This window comes from Bactrocera dorsalis, chromosome 3, assembly GCF_023373825.1.
Source record: "Bactrocera dorsalis isolate Fly_Bdor chromosome 3, ASM2337382v1, whole genome shotgun sequence".
Taxonomy (NCBI): Eukaryota; Metazoa; Arthropoda; class Insecta; order Diptera; family Tephritidae; genus Bactrocera; species Bactrocera dorsalis.
Window position 1 is genome coordinate 49,557,439 of NC_064305.1, and position 18,119 is coordinate 49,575,557.

General features: G+C 35.3%; 1 protein-coding gene across 1 annotated transcript in view; it reads left to right on the top strand.

Moving 5' to 3' along the window:
* LOC105223960 (photoreceptor-specific nuclear receptor) overlaps nt 1-18,119 on the top strand; it is a 77,563-nt gene that overhangs the window by 45,024 nt on the left and 14,420 nt on the right. The window contains exons 3-8 of the mRNA XM_049451310.1: nt 3,535-3,638; nt 11,386-11,500; nt 11,603-11,658; nt 11,721-11,957; nt 13,427-13,504; nt 13,824-14,029. Coding sequence (XP_049307267.1) covers nt 3,535-3,638; nt 11,386-11,500; nt 11,603-11,658; nt 11,721-11,957; nt 13,427-13,504; nt 13,824-14,029 — 796 coding nt within the window. The remainder of the gene's footprint in view (nt 1-3,534; nt 3,639-11,385; nt 11,501-11,602; nt 11,659-11,720; nt 11,958-13,426; nt 13,505-13,823; nt 14,030-18,119) is intronic.

The window sequence follows — 18,119 nt, forward strand, 5'->3', positions numbered from 1 at the left end:
TCACTCCGGGGCAAAAAAACCTTACCAGTGAACCTCTAGTTGATCCCAAATAGGCATTACTACCACCTTTGCATATTAAATTGTGTTTAATAAAGAAATTTGTTAAGGCAATAGACAGAAATGGAAGAGGGTTCTTGTATCTGAAACAAAAATTTCCAAAAGGTAGTGAAGCAAAAATTAAGGAGGGCATATTTGTGTATCCGCAAATAATATTTGAGGAAATGCTCAATGAAACTGAAGGCTCGTCTTTAAAAGCTTTGATAAAAATTTTCTTGGAAATGTGAAAGCATAGAATTATCTTGTGACTGAACTACTTACTGTCTATAAAAAAAATGAGTTTTCCCTTAAAATTCACTTTCTCGACTCCCATCTGGATTTTTTCCACCAAAATTTAGGGTAAGTAACGTTAGGTAACGAACATAGGGAACGGTTTCACCAAGATATTTCTGCTATGGAGAAACGGTACCAAGGCAAATGCAGTGCCAGTTTGGTTGCCGATTACTACTGGACATTGTTAAGGGATACTCCAAAAACAAAATATCGCCGAAAAATATCGACAGTAACATTCTAAGGTACTCTTTGGTTAATAAAATAATATAACAATAATATCGCTGTTTTTTTTAACAAAAATCCTCACAGCAAAAAATGTATAGGTTATAGAAGAAATCTGTTGCTATTTTCTGCATTTGTGGCAATTTTTACATAATAAACACTTTGTTCTGTTCATGTCACAAAAAACAAGTGGATTTTTGTTTACCAGTGTTTGTTACTATTTGTTCTATAAGATGCAATAACATAATTTTGATTTGAAAAAAGTGGTTAAGTTCCGTACGAAACATTCTTAAAATTAGGAATGTTATTGCTAACATTCTGAATTTAAAACTAACTCAAGGATACAAGATAGGAAAGAGCCAAAAACATTCATTCTCCTAAATATTTGGAATAAAAAGTTGTACTCAACTATGCAGCGATATCTGCAGATCGCTACAACTTTAACGGAATAAGCTGCTCTCCCAGTGAGAAATCAATACAGATTAAACGGTCTTACTCTTTTCAAAACAGGCTTCCGATTTATGAGCACTTTTTGTATTTGCGAAAAAATTTCTTCAGTTGAAAAGTAAATATAATTTAATGAATAACTATATTAAACAATAAATTCAATATGCATTGACAGTACTATTTTAATCTGTCTCGACCTTCTTTAACATGATATTTGGACAGAAAACCCACCCTCAAATTTTTTTTTACGTAAGCCACTTCTCCTAAGGTATTCAACATATAGAAATCAAATTCGCTCAAACCAAATAGTTTTGGTGAATTCGGATGCATTTTTACTATACAAATAAATCAAGCACAAATGAATGTACCGGAATTAAACTCTGCACAAATTGTGCCTTTAAGATGTGCCGCTTAATAACCAAAAATTCTCAAAGTCGTACTACAAATATTCAAGCCGATATGTGGACCCCACTTCCTATTGCGAACTCTTTATATTTTGACTTATATGGATACAACTATGTAATACATATCAGGATTTTCAAACATTTAGCTATCGTGGTATATCAATGAAAGTCAAAGGGTATCTTTGTTTAGCTATATTAACTCCCATATTATACTATATACCTACATATAATAATTTTCATAATTCGAACAACCTTACATATGTATAATTGCTTGGAATCCGATTCCCCTTAACGTTTTGCTTCTTAAACTGTTTCCCTGGGTTGCACGTTGCAAGAGTATGAAATGTTTGGTTATACCCGAACGGAAGCGTCAAGTTACTTGTTTGTCTGACTTCATTTGCGCCTTGAGTTCTACAGTTAATAAATGGTAACAATAATAAGAAAACGTTGACTTACATTCAAATTTTTGATTTTGTACTTACTACATCGATCGTAATATCATATCTTGTGGTATTTGTGTGTTATTTCGGTGATTTGTCATTTCGAGATTAAATACTTCTCTAAAGTGGAGCAGATAAAATCTGTATTAAAATCGCCAGACAAAATAAAAACATTTGCGAATATATTGGTCGAGAATGTAAAATTTTTGCGGAAAACGTAGCAATGTAACTAGAGGAAAATCTAAAAAATCCATGATAGCATTTATTTTTTGATTTTCCTTAATATAAATTTTCTGCTATCCCAAATTAATAAATATGGTATAATAAATCTCTCACAGCTGATTTCGAAGCAGTTATTTGACTAACAGTGTTGACTTTTATGTAATCGCATTCCCGATTGAATTCTTAATTAATCGGCAATAGAAATCTGTGAATTCAAGGAAATTTGCTCTAATTTCATAACATATACATATGTTAACTTATATACAATAATACACATGAAATTATTTTTGATATAAATATGTATACTATATACATACATATGTGTTTATGAATTTACATACATACGCATCAAAGTATTCATCCTTACATACTACTTTGAGCAAAATATGCTAAGACTTTTTAATTTAAATTTCGCGCGAAATCCCATTCGTCGATATATTTTTTCTAGGTTGGTATGACTGTCAAAGGCATCTGTGAAAAATGCCACATCAAAATAGTTATTGTTGTTTAGCATACGTTGTCTTTCTGAGGTACATAAAGTGCATTCGCCGATTTTTACATTGAGTGAAATTATTCAACAAAGAAGTTCCATTAAATTTTGTGTACGGAATCAATTTTCTGGTGCCGAAACGTTCAAAATGTTGTAAAAGGCTTTCGATGGTAATTATTTGTCACAAGCAAGTGTTTTTGATTAGTGCACATTTTTCAAAGAGGGTGGAGAACGCGTGGAGGACGAACCATATTCAGGATCAGGATCAACATCAACTGATGATCAACACGTCTATAACATAAAAGAATTAGTGCTTGTGCTGGCATCATTGGAATGTCATAAAGATCAGTGAAAACCATTTTGAAAGATCATTTGGGCCTAAGAAAAGTGAAAGTACGATGCTTTCCGCTACCAAGATGTCATGAAACGTGTTATTACTGGCGGTGAGTCTTGAACCTATGTTTACGACCTGGAAACGGATGATCAATCGGCCAACTATCGTAGCGAATGTGAGCCGAAGCCGAAAAAACCCAGTCAAAATTCAATGTTATGTTGACAGTTTTCTTCGATGTAGTGCAGTGTAATGCGTCGTTTATGCGAAGCTATTCGACATGCTGACCAACAAAGTATACATATTTTGTTTTGTTTTTCTAGTTCATGGTTAATACCAAATATGATTATTATAGAGACCGTAATCATTATAAGTTTTATTTTAAGAATCTTGGAATAATGAGAATGCCTTCATACGTTCTTCTAATTTATAATTATTCTTATTTTTGCTCACAACAAATCTCACCTTTAGGATTACAGGTGAAGTTATTTTTCATCAAAAGCTTCACTTTAAAATTAGTCCATCCGCTTAAATTGCGGTATTTTCACAATAAGCACTAATTTTTAAGTCACAAAAAGTATCTAGTTGTCTGTAAAATGTTTATTTTAATGGCTTTTTCAATTTTTAATTCATTTATTAATATTTCAGGTGTCAAGCCGGAACAGGTCGATGTATTGTGGACAAAGCACATAGAAATCAGTGTCAAGCTTGCCGCCTTAAGAAGTGCCTTCAAATGGGGATGAATAAAGATGGTCAGTATGAAATATTCGCTTAATAATATATTAGATACATATAGAAAGATAAACTCATTTGTTATACATATATGTAGATATACATATTTGGCAAATAAATTGTAAGTTACTGATTGTGAAACTTAGTAACGAACATTTGATTCATAAGAGCTGTGTAGAAAAAAAAGAGACAACATCGTAGATATGTTAAGCTTTCACAGTTAGTGCAAACGAAGATATTCTCGTTCCCACCAAAAATTTGAAGTGATTAGATTCATGTAATCTATTCAATGACTTTTTCATAAAATTTTCCCTTATTTACTTTTATTACTATATATTACTTTTTATTTTCCTTTTTTATTTACTTTATTTGCACCACAACAAACACACACAAAGCAAGTAAAGAAGAGCTAAGTTCGGGTGTCACCGAACATTTTATACTCTCGCATGATAAAGTGATAATCGAGATTTCATTATCCGTCCTTTACATATTTTTTTATTTTGCTGTAAAATTAATTAGATTAGTAGTTCCGCCGCGACGCCACGCCCATTTTCAATTTTTAAAAAATCCTGGGTGCAGCTTTCTTCCGTAAAATTTAGTGTTTCTGACGTTTTTTGTTAGTCGGTTAACGCACTTTTAGTGATTTTCAACATAACCTTTGTATGGGAGGTGGGCATGGTTATTATCCGATTTCTTCCATTTTTGAACTGTATATGGAAACAACTCTATAGAGTTTGGTTGACATAGCTATAGTAGTTTCCGAGATATGTACAAAAAACTTAGAAGGGGGCGGGGCCACCCCCACTTTTCCAAAAAAAAATACGTCCAAATATGCCTCTCCCTAATGCGATCCTTTGTACCAAATTTCATTTTAATATCTTTATGGGCCGATTTTGCCCATCTTCGAACTTATGGAGCCAAGAAATACGTGTACCAAATTTCATCATGATATCTCAATTTTTACTCAAGTTACAGCTTGCACGGACGGACAGACGGACGGACGGACATCCGGATTTTAACTCTACTCGTCACCCTGATCACTTTGGTATATATAACCCTATATCTGACTCTATTTAAGGTAGTAGTCTGGTAACTTGGGTTCAAAAAAACGAAAATTTTTTTTTTCTTAATTTGAAAGTACAATGTCTTGATAATATACTGTGGAAACTTAAGACAGAAATTCGAAATATTTTGGGAGTTATAACGAGTTTCCTAGAGCGCCTCGGAGGCCTCTCTCTCGGAGTTGTTGAACTTTAAACGCGTTTTCTCAAAACATTATTTTTCTGATCGCCCCGGGTCCTAACTTTTTTTCTACTGAACCGATTACTTTCAAATTTTAACAGGCTATTCTACACACTTACATAGTTCTCGTCGGAACTAATGAGAATTTTTTCCACCCCTAACTTTTTATTTTACAACCCTTTCTTTGCTAAAATAAAAGGACTTTTTTTCAAAGTCCGCCGTTTTGTTATTTACCCTTGAAATTTAACTTCAGTAGTTCCGGCCAGAATGACATGTCTATAGATTAAGAATAAACAAGAATATTTGATTTCAGATAACATCAAGAGCCAAAATCACCCGGGCCACCCACGTATATTTTTTTTTAGGTTCCAAATTTGAGTGACAGTAATAATAGTAATAAAGTGTTAAATTTTTTCAAATACATTTTTTTATATTTTCAACAACACTCTAAAAATTCAAGGTAACTGATTTTTATTTTCCTATAAAAAACCACCCTCCAAATACGTCATGAAAATAGGCATAAGTTACCAGACTACTACCTTAAATTATAAAGATTTGTTACAGTTTTTTTTTGTTAAGAATGAATGCACAATAGCCATGAACAATAGTCATTTACAATAAATTGACCGAATCAGACGTTCATATATCACAAGGTTCTGCAATGGGTGCTCTCGTGCCTCTCGGTATAGGATTTTTGCAATCTTGCAGGAGCAAGAGAACCCCCTAATGTGTTGTTGCTGGCAGAAACCGGTAAAACTAATGTCTCTGAGAAGTTCTAGATGCGACGCTAACTCGTTTTATTATATTTTTGGCAAATTTATTAATTTGAGAGAGGAAAAATATGATTAATGTAAAAATTTAAAGGTTTGCGAAGCATATGACAAAAAATGGGCTAGAATTTGTCATGTAACTTTTACTGATATATTCTGAATGAGGTGTTTATATACTATTTTTTATAACATTTATTAACTATTTTGATAACATTAATTAGGTTATAATATGTTACGTTTTATTGTAGAGTGGCCAAGAATTTGGAGGGAACCAGTTGATCATCTTTCAAATATTTGAAGAATGTTCTTATAAAGCTTTCAAATAAGAAAATAAAAGGTGGATTCCTTGTGGGTCTTCAAATAAAATATTGTTACGAATTTACTCTTGCTAGTTTACTTTGTTAGGTTCGTATCTCTGGATTGACAAATAAAATCAACAACTCTTTATTTCACAACTCGTCTACACTATAACAGTTTACTCTTAGCACTGATTGATTACGTTGGCGCTGCCACGGCTTATATAGCCACGCACTTCTCGCTGATGCCGCCGTGTCCTTCTAGAATATCGCGTCTGGAAATTACCAGAACATACGGCTATACGGCGCCAGACGCAAGCAGACAGTCGCGGCGCCAGACTCAGCAATTGTTTAACTAGACAAGCAGACAGTGCGGCGCCAGATGTCTAATGTTTCGACAAGCAGACAGCCGTGGCGCCAGATGTCTACAACAAGACAAATGTTATTCCATATACCTACAGCTATTGTTCATAATCAGGGATGCATATAGCAACACAAACACAACTTAATACTACTTTTGTAACAATATATTATATTGTGATATTTTCTTGAAGTTACTTAGCAATGGACAGTAGACGAAATTACCAATCTGAAACGGATTAATTATTAATCAGAACGAATAGAACAATCTCTGTTGGGTTTGTTCCTTTTAATAATAAAAAAGAAGAGAAAATCTTGAATGACTTTGAATTTTTAAATTTTTTTTAATAGTTTAAAAAGAAAATAAGAAAAAAGCATAAAAAGAAATATTCGGATTCGAAAGTATCGGCAACAGTTGCACGAATGTTCATTCTCAACAGAAAGTCACAGTTTCACCTCTTCGTCCAATTTAATATTCTCTTTTGCAAATTTTCATTATGTTGTGGGTTTCGATATGGTTAGTGGGTCTGAAGAAACCAACGAGGAGTACAAAAAAGTAAAAAGAATTTGCCACATTGGACAACTACATCCAATAGCTCACATAGCATAGTAATTGCACTTGTATGGCGATGATACACAAAAATACTTCTCATGATATCGGAGCACCAAAACTTAAAAAAAAAGGATTTTGAAAAAATATTTAAGAAAGCGACTAAATATGATCCAACCCACATCTTCACCTATAAGAATAATATCATAAATAAAATAACTTATTATATAAAAGTGAATTCAATATGTCGGTGTTTGTTATAATGCGTGACATTTTTCGGCTATGATTGAGTTTACAATATTTTAATTCCTTATAGTTTGTCTCTGCAACTCTTGGATAAACTCCCTAACAGCATCGAGTTCATACTCAATAAATTTGTCCAAATTAATTGTATACCACGAGACAATAGAATAAAGTACACTAGCGTAACGATGGTTTTAAGTTCTGTAATTTCAGAAACCAATTTGGGATTCGAAAAAAAATTCCAACCGCATCACCATTGCACGCATCCCGCGTCTCTGGGCTTTTCTTCAATTACACCCATCACTCGTTATTGATCAGACTACATTCAACTCGATTTCAACATGCGATTCGTTTACAGAAATATTTTCATTTTTTGCATATACTTTTATAGCTTGGAACTAAATCAAAGGATATTTTGGTATTCTCGAAGTTTCTTATAAGCAAATATTGGCTTTTATACAAGGCGGTCTCCATTATGACTGAAATTACTTCCGTAAAATTGCTGCCGAAAAATTTCGCAAATCAGAAACAACGGATTCATCAACTTCGGTCAAATGAGCTTTGTCTTTGGACGACTTCGTCCAGCACTTTTCGCTATTTACTGAGAAGGTATTTTCGATGAATTTCAATATAATTAGCTCCTTTACATTTACCAAATCCTTTTAGTGTTACAAGATTGAAGATTTTTTGCGATCACATTGAGCTTTCCAAAAAGGTATAGCATGACCCGATGCGACGAATAAAACTATAACTACGCGCTTTCAGCGCCAACTAGCGCAAATACCGCAAGACTTTTTGACAACCCAATATGTATCACATGTTGACCGACATTTTCGATGGAAAGTCAACTACAGGTACCGTGGTCTAAATATTCGGTTTGAACAGTTTTTATTGGACTTAAACAATTTTCGGTCATACGATGGCACATACTAAAGACATTATTCGTAAAAAGTCTTATCCCGTTATGTTAATTGCTTCTTGATTTGTGTACTGGAAACTGAACGAATCAAGAGGAATTTAAAATTGTGTTATATGGGAAGTAGGTGTGGTTGTTGTCCGATTTTCAGAATGTGACATAAGATTATAAGAAGAATGCCGCATACTAAATTTTATCGAAATTGGTTTGTCGGGTCCCGGGATATGGGATTCACCAAAAAGTGGGCGGTGCCTCTTTAATGTCTATTACGAATTAGTTATTGATTTATCGCGCTTTTAGTAGATTTTAACAGTACCCTTATATGGGGAGTGAGCGGGGTTATCCTCCGATTTCATCCATTTTCACACTGTCGGTAAAAGTTCTTATCTTGTGCTCAGCAAATTTAGTTGTTGTAGCTTAAATAGTTTAGGAGATATATACATTAAACTGGCGGGACCACGTTCACTTTTTCCACAGATGCCCCTTGCTACTGCAATCGTTTGTACAAAATTATAGCTTTATATCTTAATTTAGTGCTTTGTTATAGCGATATGTGGGCGTGGCAGTGGTATTAACTAGTTTTAGGTGATGCGTACAACCATTAGGTGAACAAAACTATAGTAATCTGTAGCAACTGTTTCCAAGAGTATAAATATAAACAAATCCACAACATAATTAGAATTGTAGTAAATAATATTAATTAAAAACAAATTTTAAACAATTACGAAAATAAAAAAAAATAATAAGGCATTAGTATTTTTCCAAACACATCCGCAAATTACCGCACCTAACTTGAACACATTACCTTAAGGCTCTGAAAAAGATAATATCAAATATACCTTAGGAGGAATCAACGGGAACACATTTAAAACTTTATTTAAATAAATTGAAGACGCACAAAAAATGTACAAAAAAATGTAATATAAAAAACCAATTTCATAAGAAAACACAAATCAGGTTAGTTTCAATTAATTTCATAAGATAAATACCTTCAACTTTAGAATCCGCTAAAAATAATTTTAATTTGTTAACCAGAACAAAAGCTTAGATGCACTTTGAAAATTAACACGTGTTCATACTTTTAAATCTATTTTTATACCGTTAAATTTTTAGCGGAAACCGGTTTACATGTAAAAAGATTCGACAAATTAGAGCCAATTTGTATACATTTTATCAAAAAAATTCTAAGTCGGATTTTTTGAATTTCTGCCTATGGGCGGAACCCTTGTGCATGCAAACCACGTACCTATATCGTATATGTACTACCGAATATGCCTGCAGTTTCCAGTCGTAAACCTTGTTACTTCGCTAAAATTTCCCTTCTGCCAGTTGCTTCTGGGGCTATGGAATAGGTACTTTAGTGTCACATTCGATATTTTTTTAAATGTTGATACTACATACTTCTGGTTTAGAAAAACCGTCGAAACTAATTGCGAAGCATTTCTCTTTCCACTGTTGTATAGACTTACGCTGGCGGCCACCAACATCTCCTTTAACGGATTTACATCAAAAATCCATCAAGCTCAGGTGGTTATTTTATTGTGTTTTGCTAAAATTTGTGAATTAATTGTGAAAGAGGTTTCTTTTTGTGCATGTATATGAAGGGCAAAGAGATATTGATTTTGTTAGTTTAAGTGAATATAAGGTTAGTAGACGGATATAGTTAAGATAACCTTAAGGCATCATTTAAAAGCGTGAATAATTATTTTAGAGAAATTGCGCATCATTGCAATAATCTTCCGTATGTAGTTTATCTGTCAAATATGCTTCTGGACTGCGCCATGTGCGGTTTATCATGTTTTGTTCTTTTTATTGTTGTTATCTTCATTATTTTTGTTACTCTTGTTGGAGTTTCTTTGAATTTGTTTTTGTTGTTGCTATTTTATATTTTTTGTTTTGTTTTAATATTCTTAATAATATGTTAAAATTTTGTAGGAGCATGCTCAAACGTCATTTTTTACTCACTTCAGCTTATACAATATTTGCATGAATTTCTGTTGAAGGAAAAAAATCATTCACTTAAAAAAGAGCTAAAAACGTACTGGCTATTCTAAGAAAAACTCTCAATTAAAAAAAAAATACGCTAAAAATATTTGCACTTGAGTTTAAGAATGAATGAAATAAGGTCCGCAGATGGGAAGAAAAATTCCTGTCTGACAAAAAGAAGAAGTTAAGAATTGGCTATCATCGTCAATTGGATTTCCACATGGTCAAGCGCCTAAATGAGGTTGAAAAGAAATTTCCTTCAGTAACTAGAGTAAATATGCATTATACATCGAACAATAAAAATTATCAGTCAAATTAAAAAACGAAAATTTGAATTAATCCGGTGAACGTGCTCCTTACCTCGTAAACCTATGAAATGCCATTAAATCTATACGTCAGTAGCATTAAATATCACATTTTATATGATACAGAAATCCGTCATAGGAGCATGTATAAAAAATGGAAATGAATGCTACTGCCCACCTTTGGATGAATTCCTATTCCTCATTCAGTAACTACCTGACCAAATTCATCATATTAGGTGCGTTATATTGCCTCGAAATTCATTTGGTATATTGTTGAAAATAAGCGAAATCTAACTACATGTACAACTAAGCCTGTTTACCTGTAGTCAAATTTGAAAAAGATAATATGTATGCCGTTAAGATAATATGTTAAGATAATATGTATGCCTTTAAGAGAGCATCTTTCTACAGTAATAATATATGGTAATAACCAAAATGGATAAAACCTGCACATCCAGTCCAAATTCCCTCTAGTTTCCTGTACACCATATATGGTATATCGGTCAGCATGATGTGGGGATGTATTCTTAACTATGATTATGTCATTTGGCGTTAAAAATACCAAAGGTTTCTCTCTAATTTCATTTGAATTTTATACATATAGGCAAAATTTTAAAATATTCCTATTAAGTCCTCTCAAACCACGAAAGTCGGCTTTACGAAGCTAAACATATGTAGTATAAGTATGCCATTGTAATGTCAATTATCATTAGTCTAAAAACTCAAGGAATGTGCGGATATATGTATGTACATATGTACATAAATAATATAAAAAAACAAAGAACTAAAGTGGATGTCATTCCTATGCTTAAACCTATTTAAACATTTAAATAGCCAGTGGCAGACACGTGACCTTAAAACAATTACACATCTCCTCATGCAAACTCGTTCAAAATCAGCATGTCTAGCAGGGCATATTGAAATTACGGAGTAGATAGCGTATGTAACGAGTATATTTTCTCACCTTTAAGGCTTAATATTTGCTATCATGCCGCGCATTTAGATTACAGGGTGTATTCACTTGGAACTTCGATGACAAGTCATTATAAGTGCTGTGTGTGGTTAACACATTCCGAATTCATTTATTTTCCAATTACAGCAGTGCAAAATGAGCGCCAGCCGCGAAACACAGCCACTATACGTCCTGAGACTCTGCGGGAGATGGAACACGGGCGAGCTTTGCGGGAAGCGGCCGTAGCCGTTGGAGTATTTGGGTAAGATGTTTACCTATATAAATGAGCATACATTCAATATAATATTTTCAATTTGAGCATTTTCATCGTTCAATTACATTTTTGCTATACATTATATTTCAGACCACCAGTTCTATTATCTCCTCCATGCTATGGTCCTGGCCTACTACCACCTCCCTGTAAATTGATATTTTTTATGCACAACCCTTTAGAATATGTTGAATTTAATCTGGTATTTCAGCTTTATCAAATCTTCCGACAAATCGGCGATTACATCACAATCACATTTCAAAGGCCTTACAGCTTTCTTCAAATGTATCACAGGCAGGCGGTTTCTCTGTATTTAACAACAATATACAGTTTTCAAAAGATAATTCTTACGCGACCTCAATGGATCTTTCCAATGGAACTGTCTCTGTGTCTACAAACTCAAGTAGTACAAACTCAATAGATCCGAGTTCTCCCATATCTGATACAGGTACATATTCTACTGCGTATTATATTATACATAATACTTTTTCATATAAATAATTTATTTTGATCAAAATACAAAAATAAAGATTGTTTCTTGACCTGGTTTTTAATATTATAATATTTATATGTTAATATACTTTCATATACACAGGTATATAATTTAAAACGGATTCCCAATTGAATTTTAAATTAATACTTAGTTCAATAATAACCGTAGCATACAAATATTCACATTGTTTCTAAAGTATAGTGCGCGAGATAATTATATGGGACAACCGTTTTTCGCTTTATCTTTAAGTAATACAACCCGTTTTTTAAGATATATTGGATATTTTAGAACGAACGCTATGTTTATGACTGTTTTATTCATTTCTAACTATTAGCATAAATACATCATTAATCAAACAAAATTCATTATTTGTGAAATAATAAAATGGGACAGGTAGTTCAGTTTTAATAGTCTCTACTTTTTTTTTTTTTAATTTTTGAAACTTAAATATGATTTTAGTAATCAATGTAATTTATCTTGCTTTTTATTACTGAAGATATACGAAATGACATATCGTTCATTTGCTGCAAGACCGGCATAAATCAAAAAACGTGATTTTTGAGTTAAGGCTGCAGAATTGTTCGTTATATCATACTTCATGTTGAGTGAAAAATTCGTATGAATACCTCTCATAGGCTCCGCTTGAGAAGAGGTGTAAGGATGGAGTCACCGTGTAAGGTTGTAGTCAGTTGAAAACTTTAAACGCGTTTTCTGGAGAATCGATTTTTTTGACTTATGCCGGTCTTGCAGCAAATGAGCGACATACGAATATTACAATAGTAATACTGAAAACCGTCGGGTCCATCTACACTAAACTTTTTCTCGTCTTGGAATATGACAGATTCATATCAAATAGGCTACAAGTTTCTAGGATTTCTTGGACGCGTTGGGTAGTGAATGAAAGAGATAATTGACACCGAATTTGCAAGGGGCTTATATTCTTAGTAACTGCCAAATCCCTGATATATTTCATTAAACGTGATCAACTTGTTCGAGGTGTTTTAAACGGATCTCATTCCATTTCATCCTCGTTGCAATTTTTCGTAAGGGCATTCTGGTTTATTTAAATATCAGTATTTGGGATTGCTCCTCAATAGTGAGTTTAATTTGCACCTGATCTGCAAAGAATCGCACCTTAATGAGCAGTCCCCAAGCCTGGCAAAGCAGAAAATTGTAAAATTTTCACACCAACAGTATTTTCTTGTCATTTTTGAACTAACTGTTCCTACCGTTAAGTTCAAAAGGTCATTTTAAATGTATCCAGCAACAAAAACCAAAATAGCAGTAAAATCCGCATATGTATTACTATTGCTTTTAAGTATTGTCCCATATGTTTATTTGGCGCACTGTATTTACTATCTTGGCAAAAATATATATTTGCCCGCAATATTATTTATTTCTTAACGAATTTACCTTTATTTAAGTTTTAGATAAAAATCCTGTAGGAGGAAGTGTTTCGTCCATAAGTTCGACCAGTTCTGTTCATGATAATGATAATGATGGTAAATAAAGTTATATATATGTATCATCAGCCACATAGAACTTCGAGTGTACAAAGTTTTCATTATTTTTATAAATAGAAACACGCAAGGAGAATATTATTTTGGAAATTACTAATATAAACCCTTAAACACTTTTTTCCTAGTTTTGATTTATTTATAAAAAATTAAAATTAATATATATTTAAATACAAAATTGATACGTCAGTGTTCAAGCCACTGCATAGTTCACGAGAAGCTCTATTTTGACGTGCGTTATTAAATAAACAATATTTTATTATAGCTTTAAAAAATATCATTTCTATAAATTTGTGTATTTAAGATGACTCCATCGATGTTACCAATGATGAAGAGCCTCTGCGAAACGAGAAACTAGATTGTCATTTCACGATACCGACATTTGTACCACAAAACTTGTACGTTCAGCCACATGAGACAGTTTATGAAACCAGTGCTCGCCTCCTCTTTATGGCCGTAAAGTGGGCAAAAAATTTACCAAGTTTTGCGAGTCTGTCCTTCCGAGATCAGGTAATCTTGTTAACAAATAAAGCTTTAGTATTAGTGCGTATGACCAATGAAATGGCATTTTTTGAAACATAAATCTCAATCTTATATCTTATTCTTACGTATAATAAGTAATCTTTATTTTAAGAAAATGTTGAAAAATGATCAATTATACAAAATTTTCCTATGGTAAATTCTCACGGGATATGAAAATTACTTCACTATATAGAAACTATGATGATGATGGAGAAACTTGTCCTATGTAGGTAAAACCTCTTTATTGTCTGCTCGTTATTAACAGCCAAATCGTCTTCATCGTTCTCTGTATATGTAAAAGTATAAATATTGTTTATTAAATTTTTGTTTAACTATAATGTATACTTTGAATAAGCAATCATAAAAAACGCATACGAATATATAACCAAGTACAGCTGGAGCTCCGCGACTTTCTAGAAGGTCGCTGAGGATATCTTCTTTGGACGGTCTGTCCCAGATCTTCACTCCAATATCAACATTGAGCCCATAACAGAATTTTCCTCATTCAGTTGAGTTAATTGTCCATTGTATTTTTTAAAATCCCTTCTTATTTTTTTTTTTAATTTAATAATCTGAACTCTGAACTGAAAAATTATTTATAAAGAGTCGAAAATACTCAATCTGTGTCTTCGAAATTAACACTATATATAGAGAGATTCATTATATGGAAGTTCACTATAGGAAATACGACTGTAATATAATAAATGCCAGTGCCCAGTTATGGTAGAAGTTACTCTGTAGATACTTTTCCTGGACCTATTTAATAAGTCGTTAGTTCTTTTCTTGTCATGTGTCGTCCATAACTGTTTAGCTATATTGTATTTTGTTATGTTTTTCCATCTGTTATTTGAAATTGTATATTGATCTCTCCTTTGATTGATCCTAGTGGACTTGGTATAAACTCTGCCTCGAATTCGTTAAGGAAAGCTCCTGCCTTTGCCAACTCGTCTGCTATTTCGTTGCCGAAAGTGTTCCTCCTATTTTGTGAAAATAGATGTCAATAGGTAGCTGGTGCAGGATCGTATTCAACTCGCCAGTCGGACAAGACTTGTTTGCACCAGTAACACCTGCATATGCTGCTCATTTTATTCCATTTAATTTCCTAATGTTTATTGTTTCTTTAGCGCTGGCTACCATAGCACAGCTCCATATGTAAGTATAGGATTTTCGATAGCCGTATACATCCACATGATTATACTAGGTTTAAGCCCCAATTCTTGCTGACGATTCTCTTGCAAGTGTAGTGGCCTTATATCTTCTTTCTATATTTATTTACCAAGACATACCAATGAAAAAGCATAAACAGCTTTGGAAGAGAGACAGACCCCCACTTTTGATGACGACCATGGCAAACGAAATAAGGACAACGATTTAAGGGCATGCACCTGGAATGTCCGGTCCCTTAATTGGGAAGGTGCCACTGCCCATCTGGTTGATGTCCTCGTTACAATGAAGGATAACATCAGCACCGTGTGGGATTCGTGGCGCGAGAGAGACTCAGTCACCGAGTACTGTCACTCACCCCGTTGGATGAACGTCTAGCCACAATCCGCATCAAAACAAAGTTCTTCAACATATCGCTGTTCTGCGCCCACGCAAAAGATGCCTTCTATGAGCGCTTGGAGCGCACTTATGAGAGCTGCCCCGCCACGATGTCAAAACCATGCTTGGTGACTTTAACGCCAGGTGATCAAAGAAGGTATCTTTGGTACTACGGTGGGTAAATTCAGCTTACACGATGAAACATCCCCAAATGGGTTGAGGCTGAGCGACCCCGCCGCGGCCCGAAATTTGGTTATCTGTAGTACTAGATTCCAGCATAAGAAGACTCATCAAGCTGTCTCCGGATCGAAAAACCACCAATCAGATTGATCATGTTGTGATAGACTCTCCAGTGTTTTAGATGTGCGTGCAGTCCGAGGTTCTAAAATCGACTGGGACCTCTATCTTGTTGCAGCCAAGATTCGCACCCTCTCCTCTCCCTCTCTCTGAGAGCATTCGTCAACAACTCGGTAAAAAGGGACTGTGGGACGGCATTTCAAGCTCTTTACGTACAGCTGCAACCGAAACCATTGGTGTTCGGAAAATCCAAGAGAATAGCTGGTACGACAAGGAGTGCCGTGTTGCAACGAAGAGAAAACAGGCTGCCTACCTCGCAACGTTACTATCGACCACGAGCACGAGCGAGATTGGATAGACACCGAGAGTTCAATAGGGATGCGAGACGGATTTGCAAACAGAAAAACAAAGAGGCCGAAATCCGTAAGTATGAAGAGCTTGACATGCTGGCCGACAGGGGTACTGTTTGAAAATTCTACAAAAAAATGCGGCGGCTAACAGAAGGTTTCAAGGCCGGAGCATACTCTTGTAGAACCCCTAAAGGCGATCTAGTGTCCGACGCACAGAGCATGCTGAAATTATGGAGGGAACACTTCTCCAGCCTGCTGAATGGCAGTGAAAGTACAACGCCAGGAAAAGGCGAACCCGTTTCCCAATCGATGACAATGGAGCAGACCTTCCATTGCCCGATCATGAAGAAGTTCGAATAGCAATTACCTGTCTGAAGAACAACAAAGCAGCGGGAGCCGATGGATTACCGGCCGAGCTATTCAAACACGGCGGCGAAGAAATGATAAGGAGCATGCATCAGCTTCATTTTAAAATATGGTCGGACGAAAGCATGTCCAGCGATTGGAATTTAAGTGTGTAAAGGGAGACCCCACAATCTGAGCCAACAGCCGTGATTAAGCCTCCCCAACATCGCGTATAAGGTTCTATCGAGCCTGTTGTGTGAAAGATTAAAGCCCACCTTCAACAAACTGACTTAACCTTATCAGCGTGGCTTTAGATCTGGAAAATCAAAAAACGACCAGATATTTTTGGAAAAGACCCGTGAAAAGAAAATCAGATCACCGCCTCTTCGTCGATTTCAAAGCTGCCTTTGATAGCACGAAAAGGAGCTGCCTTTATGCCGCGATGCCTGAATTTGGTATCCCCGCAAAACTAATACGACTGTGTAAGCTGACGTTGAACAACACCAAAAGCTCGGTCAGGATCGGGAAGGACCTCACCGAGCCGTTCGATACCAAACGATGTTTCAGACACGGTGACATTTGCTGCTGGGGAAAATAATTCGAGTTGCAGAACTTAATCGAGCAGGTACAATCTTTTATAAGAGTGTACAGCTGCTGCCGTATGTCGATTATATTGATATCATCGGCCTCAACAGATTGGACAAGGAAGCAAAGCAAATGGGTCTGGGAGTGAACGAGGGCAAGACGAAATTTCTCCTGTCATCAAACAAATTGGCGTAGACACCGCTTACGCGATTATAGCCGCGTTAACAACCGCGCGCCAGTCGTTTCTTCTTTTCGCTACGTGGCGCCAATTGGATATTGCAAGCGAAGCCAGGTCCTTCTCGACTTGGTCCTTCCAAGGGAGTGGAGGTCTTCCTCTGCTTCCCCCGGCGGCTGGTTGGTAGTTTTTCGATCCGGAGACAGCCAGGTAGCTGGATGAATCTTCTTATGCTGGAATCTAGTACTACTGATAACCATATTTCGGGCCCCGGCGAAGTCGATCAGACTCCACCAATTTGGCGATTTTTCCTCGTGGAGGCTAAATTTACCGACCGTAGTGCCAAAGATACCTTTTTTGCTCGCCCTGGCGTTGAAGTCGCCAAGCAGGATTTTGACATCGTGGCGGGGGCAGCTCTCATAAGTGCGCTCCAAGCACTCATAAAAGGCATCTTTAGTCACATCGTCCTTCTCTTCCATCGGGTCGTGGGCGCAAATCAGCGATATGTTGAAGAAACTAGCTTTGATGCAGATCGTCTCTAGACGTTCATTCACCGGAGTAAATGATAGTTCTCGGCGACGGAGTCTCTCTTCCACCACGAATCCCACACCAAATTTACGCTCCTTTATATGGGCACTGTAGTAAATGCCACAAGAACCTACTCGTCTCTGTCCTTGTCCCGTCCATCGCATTTCCTGGAATGACGGTGATATCAGCTTTTCCCAATTAAGGGACCGGACTTTCCAGGTGCATGCCCTCAATTCGTAGTCCTTATTTCGTTTGT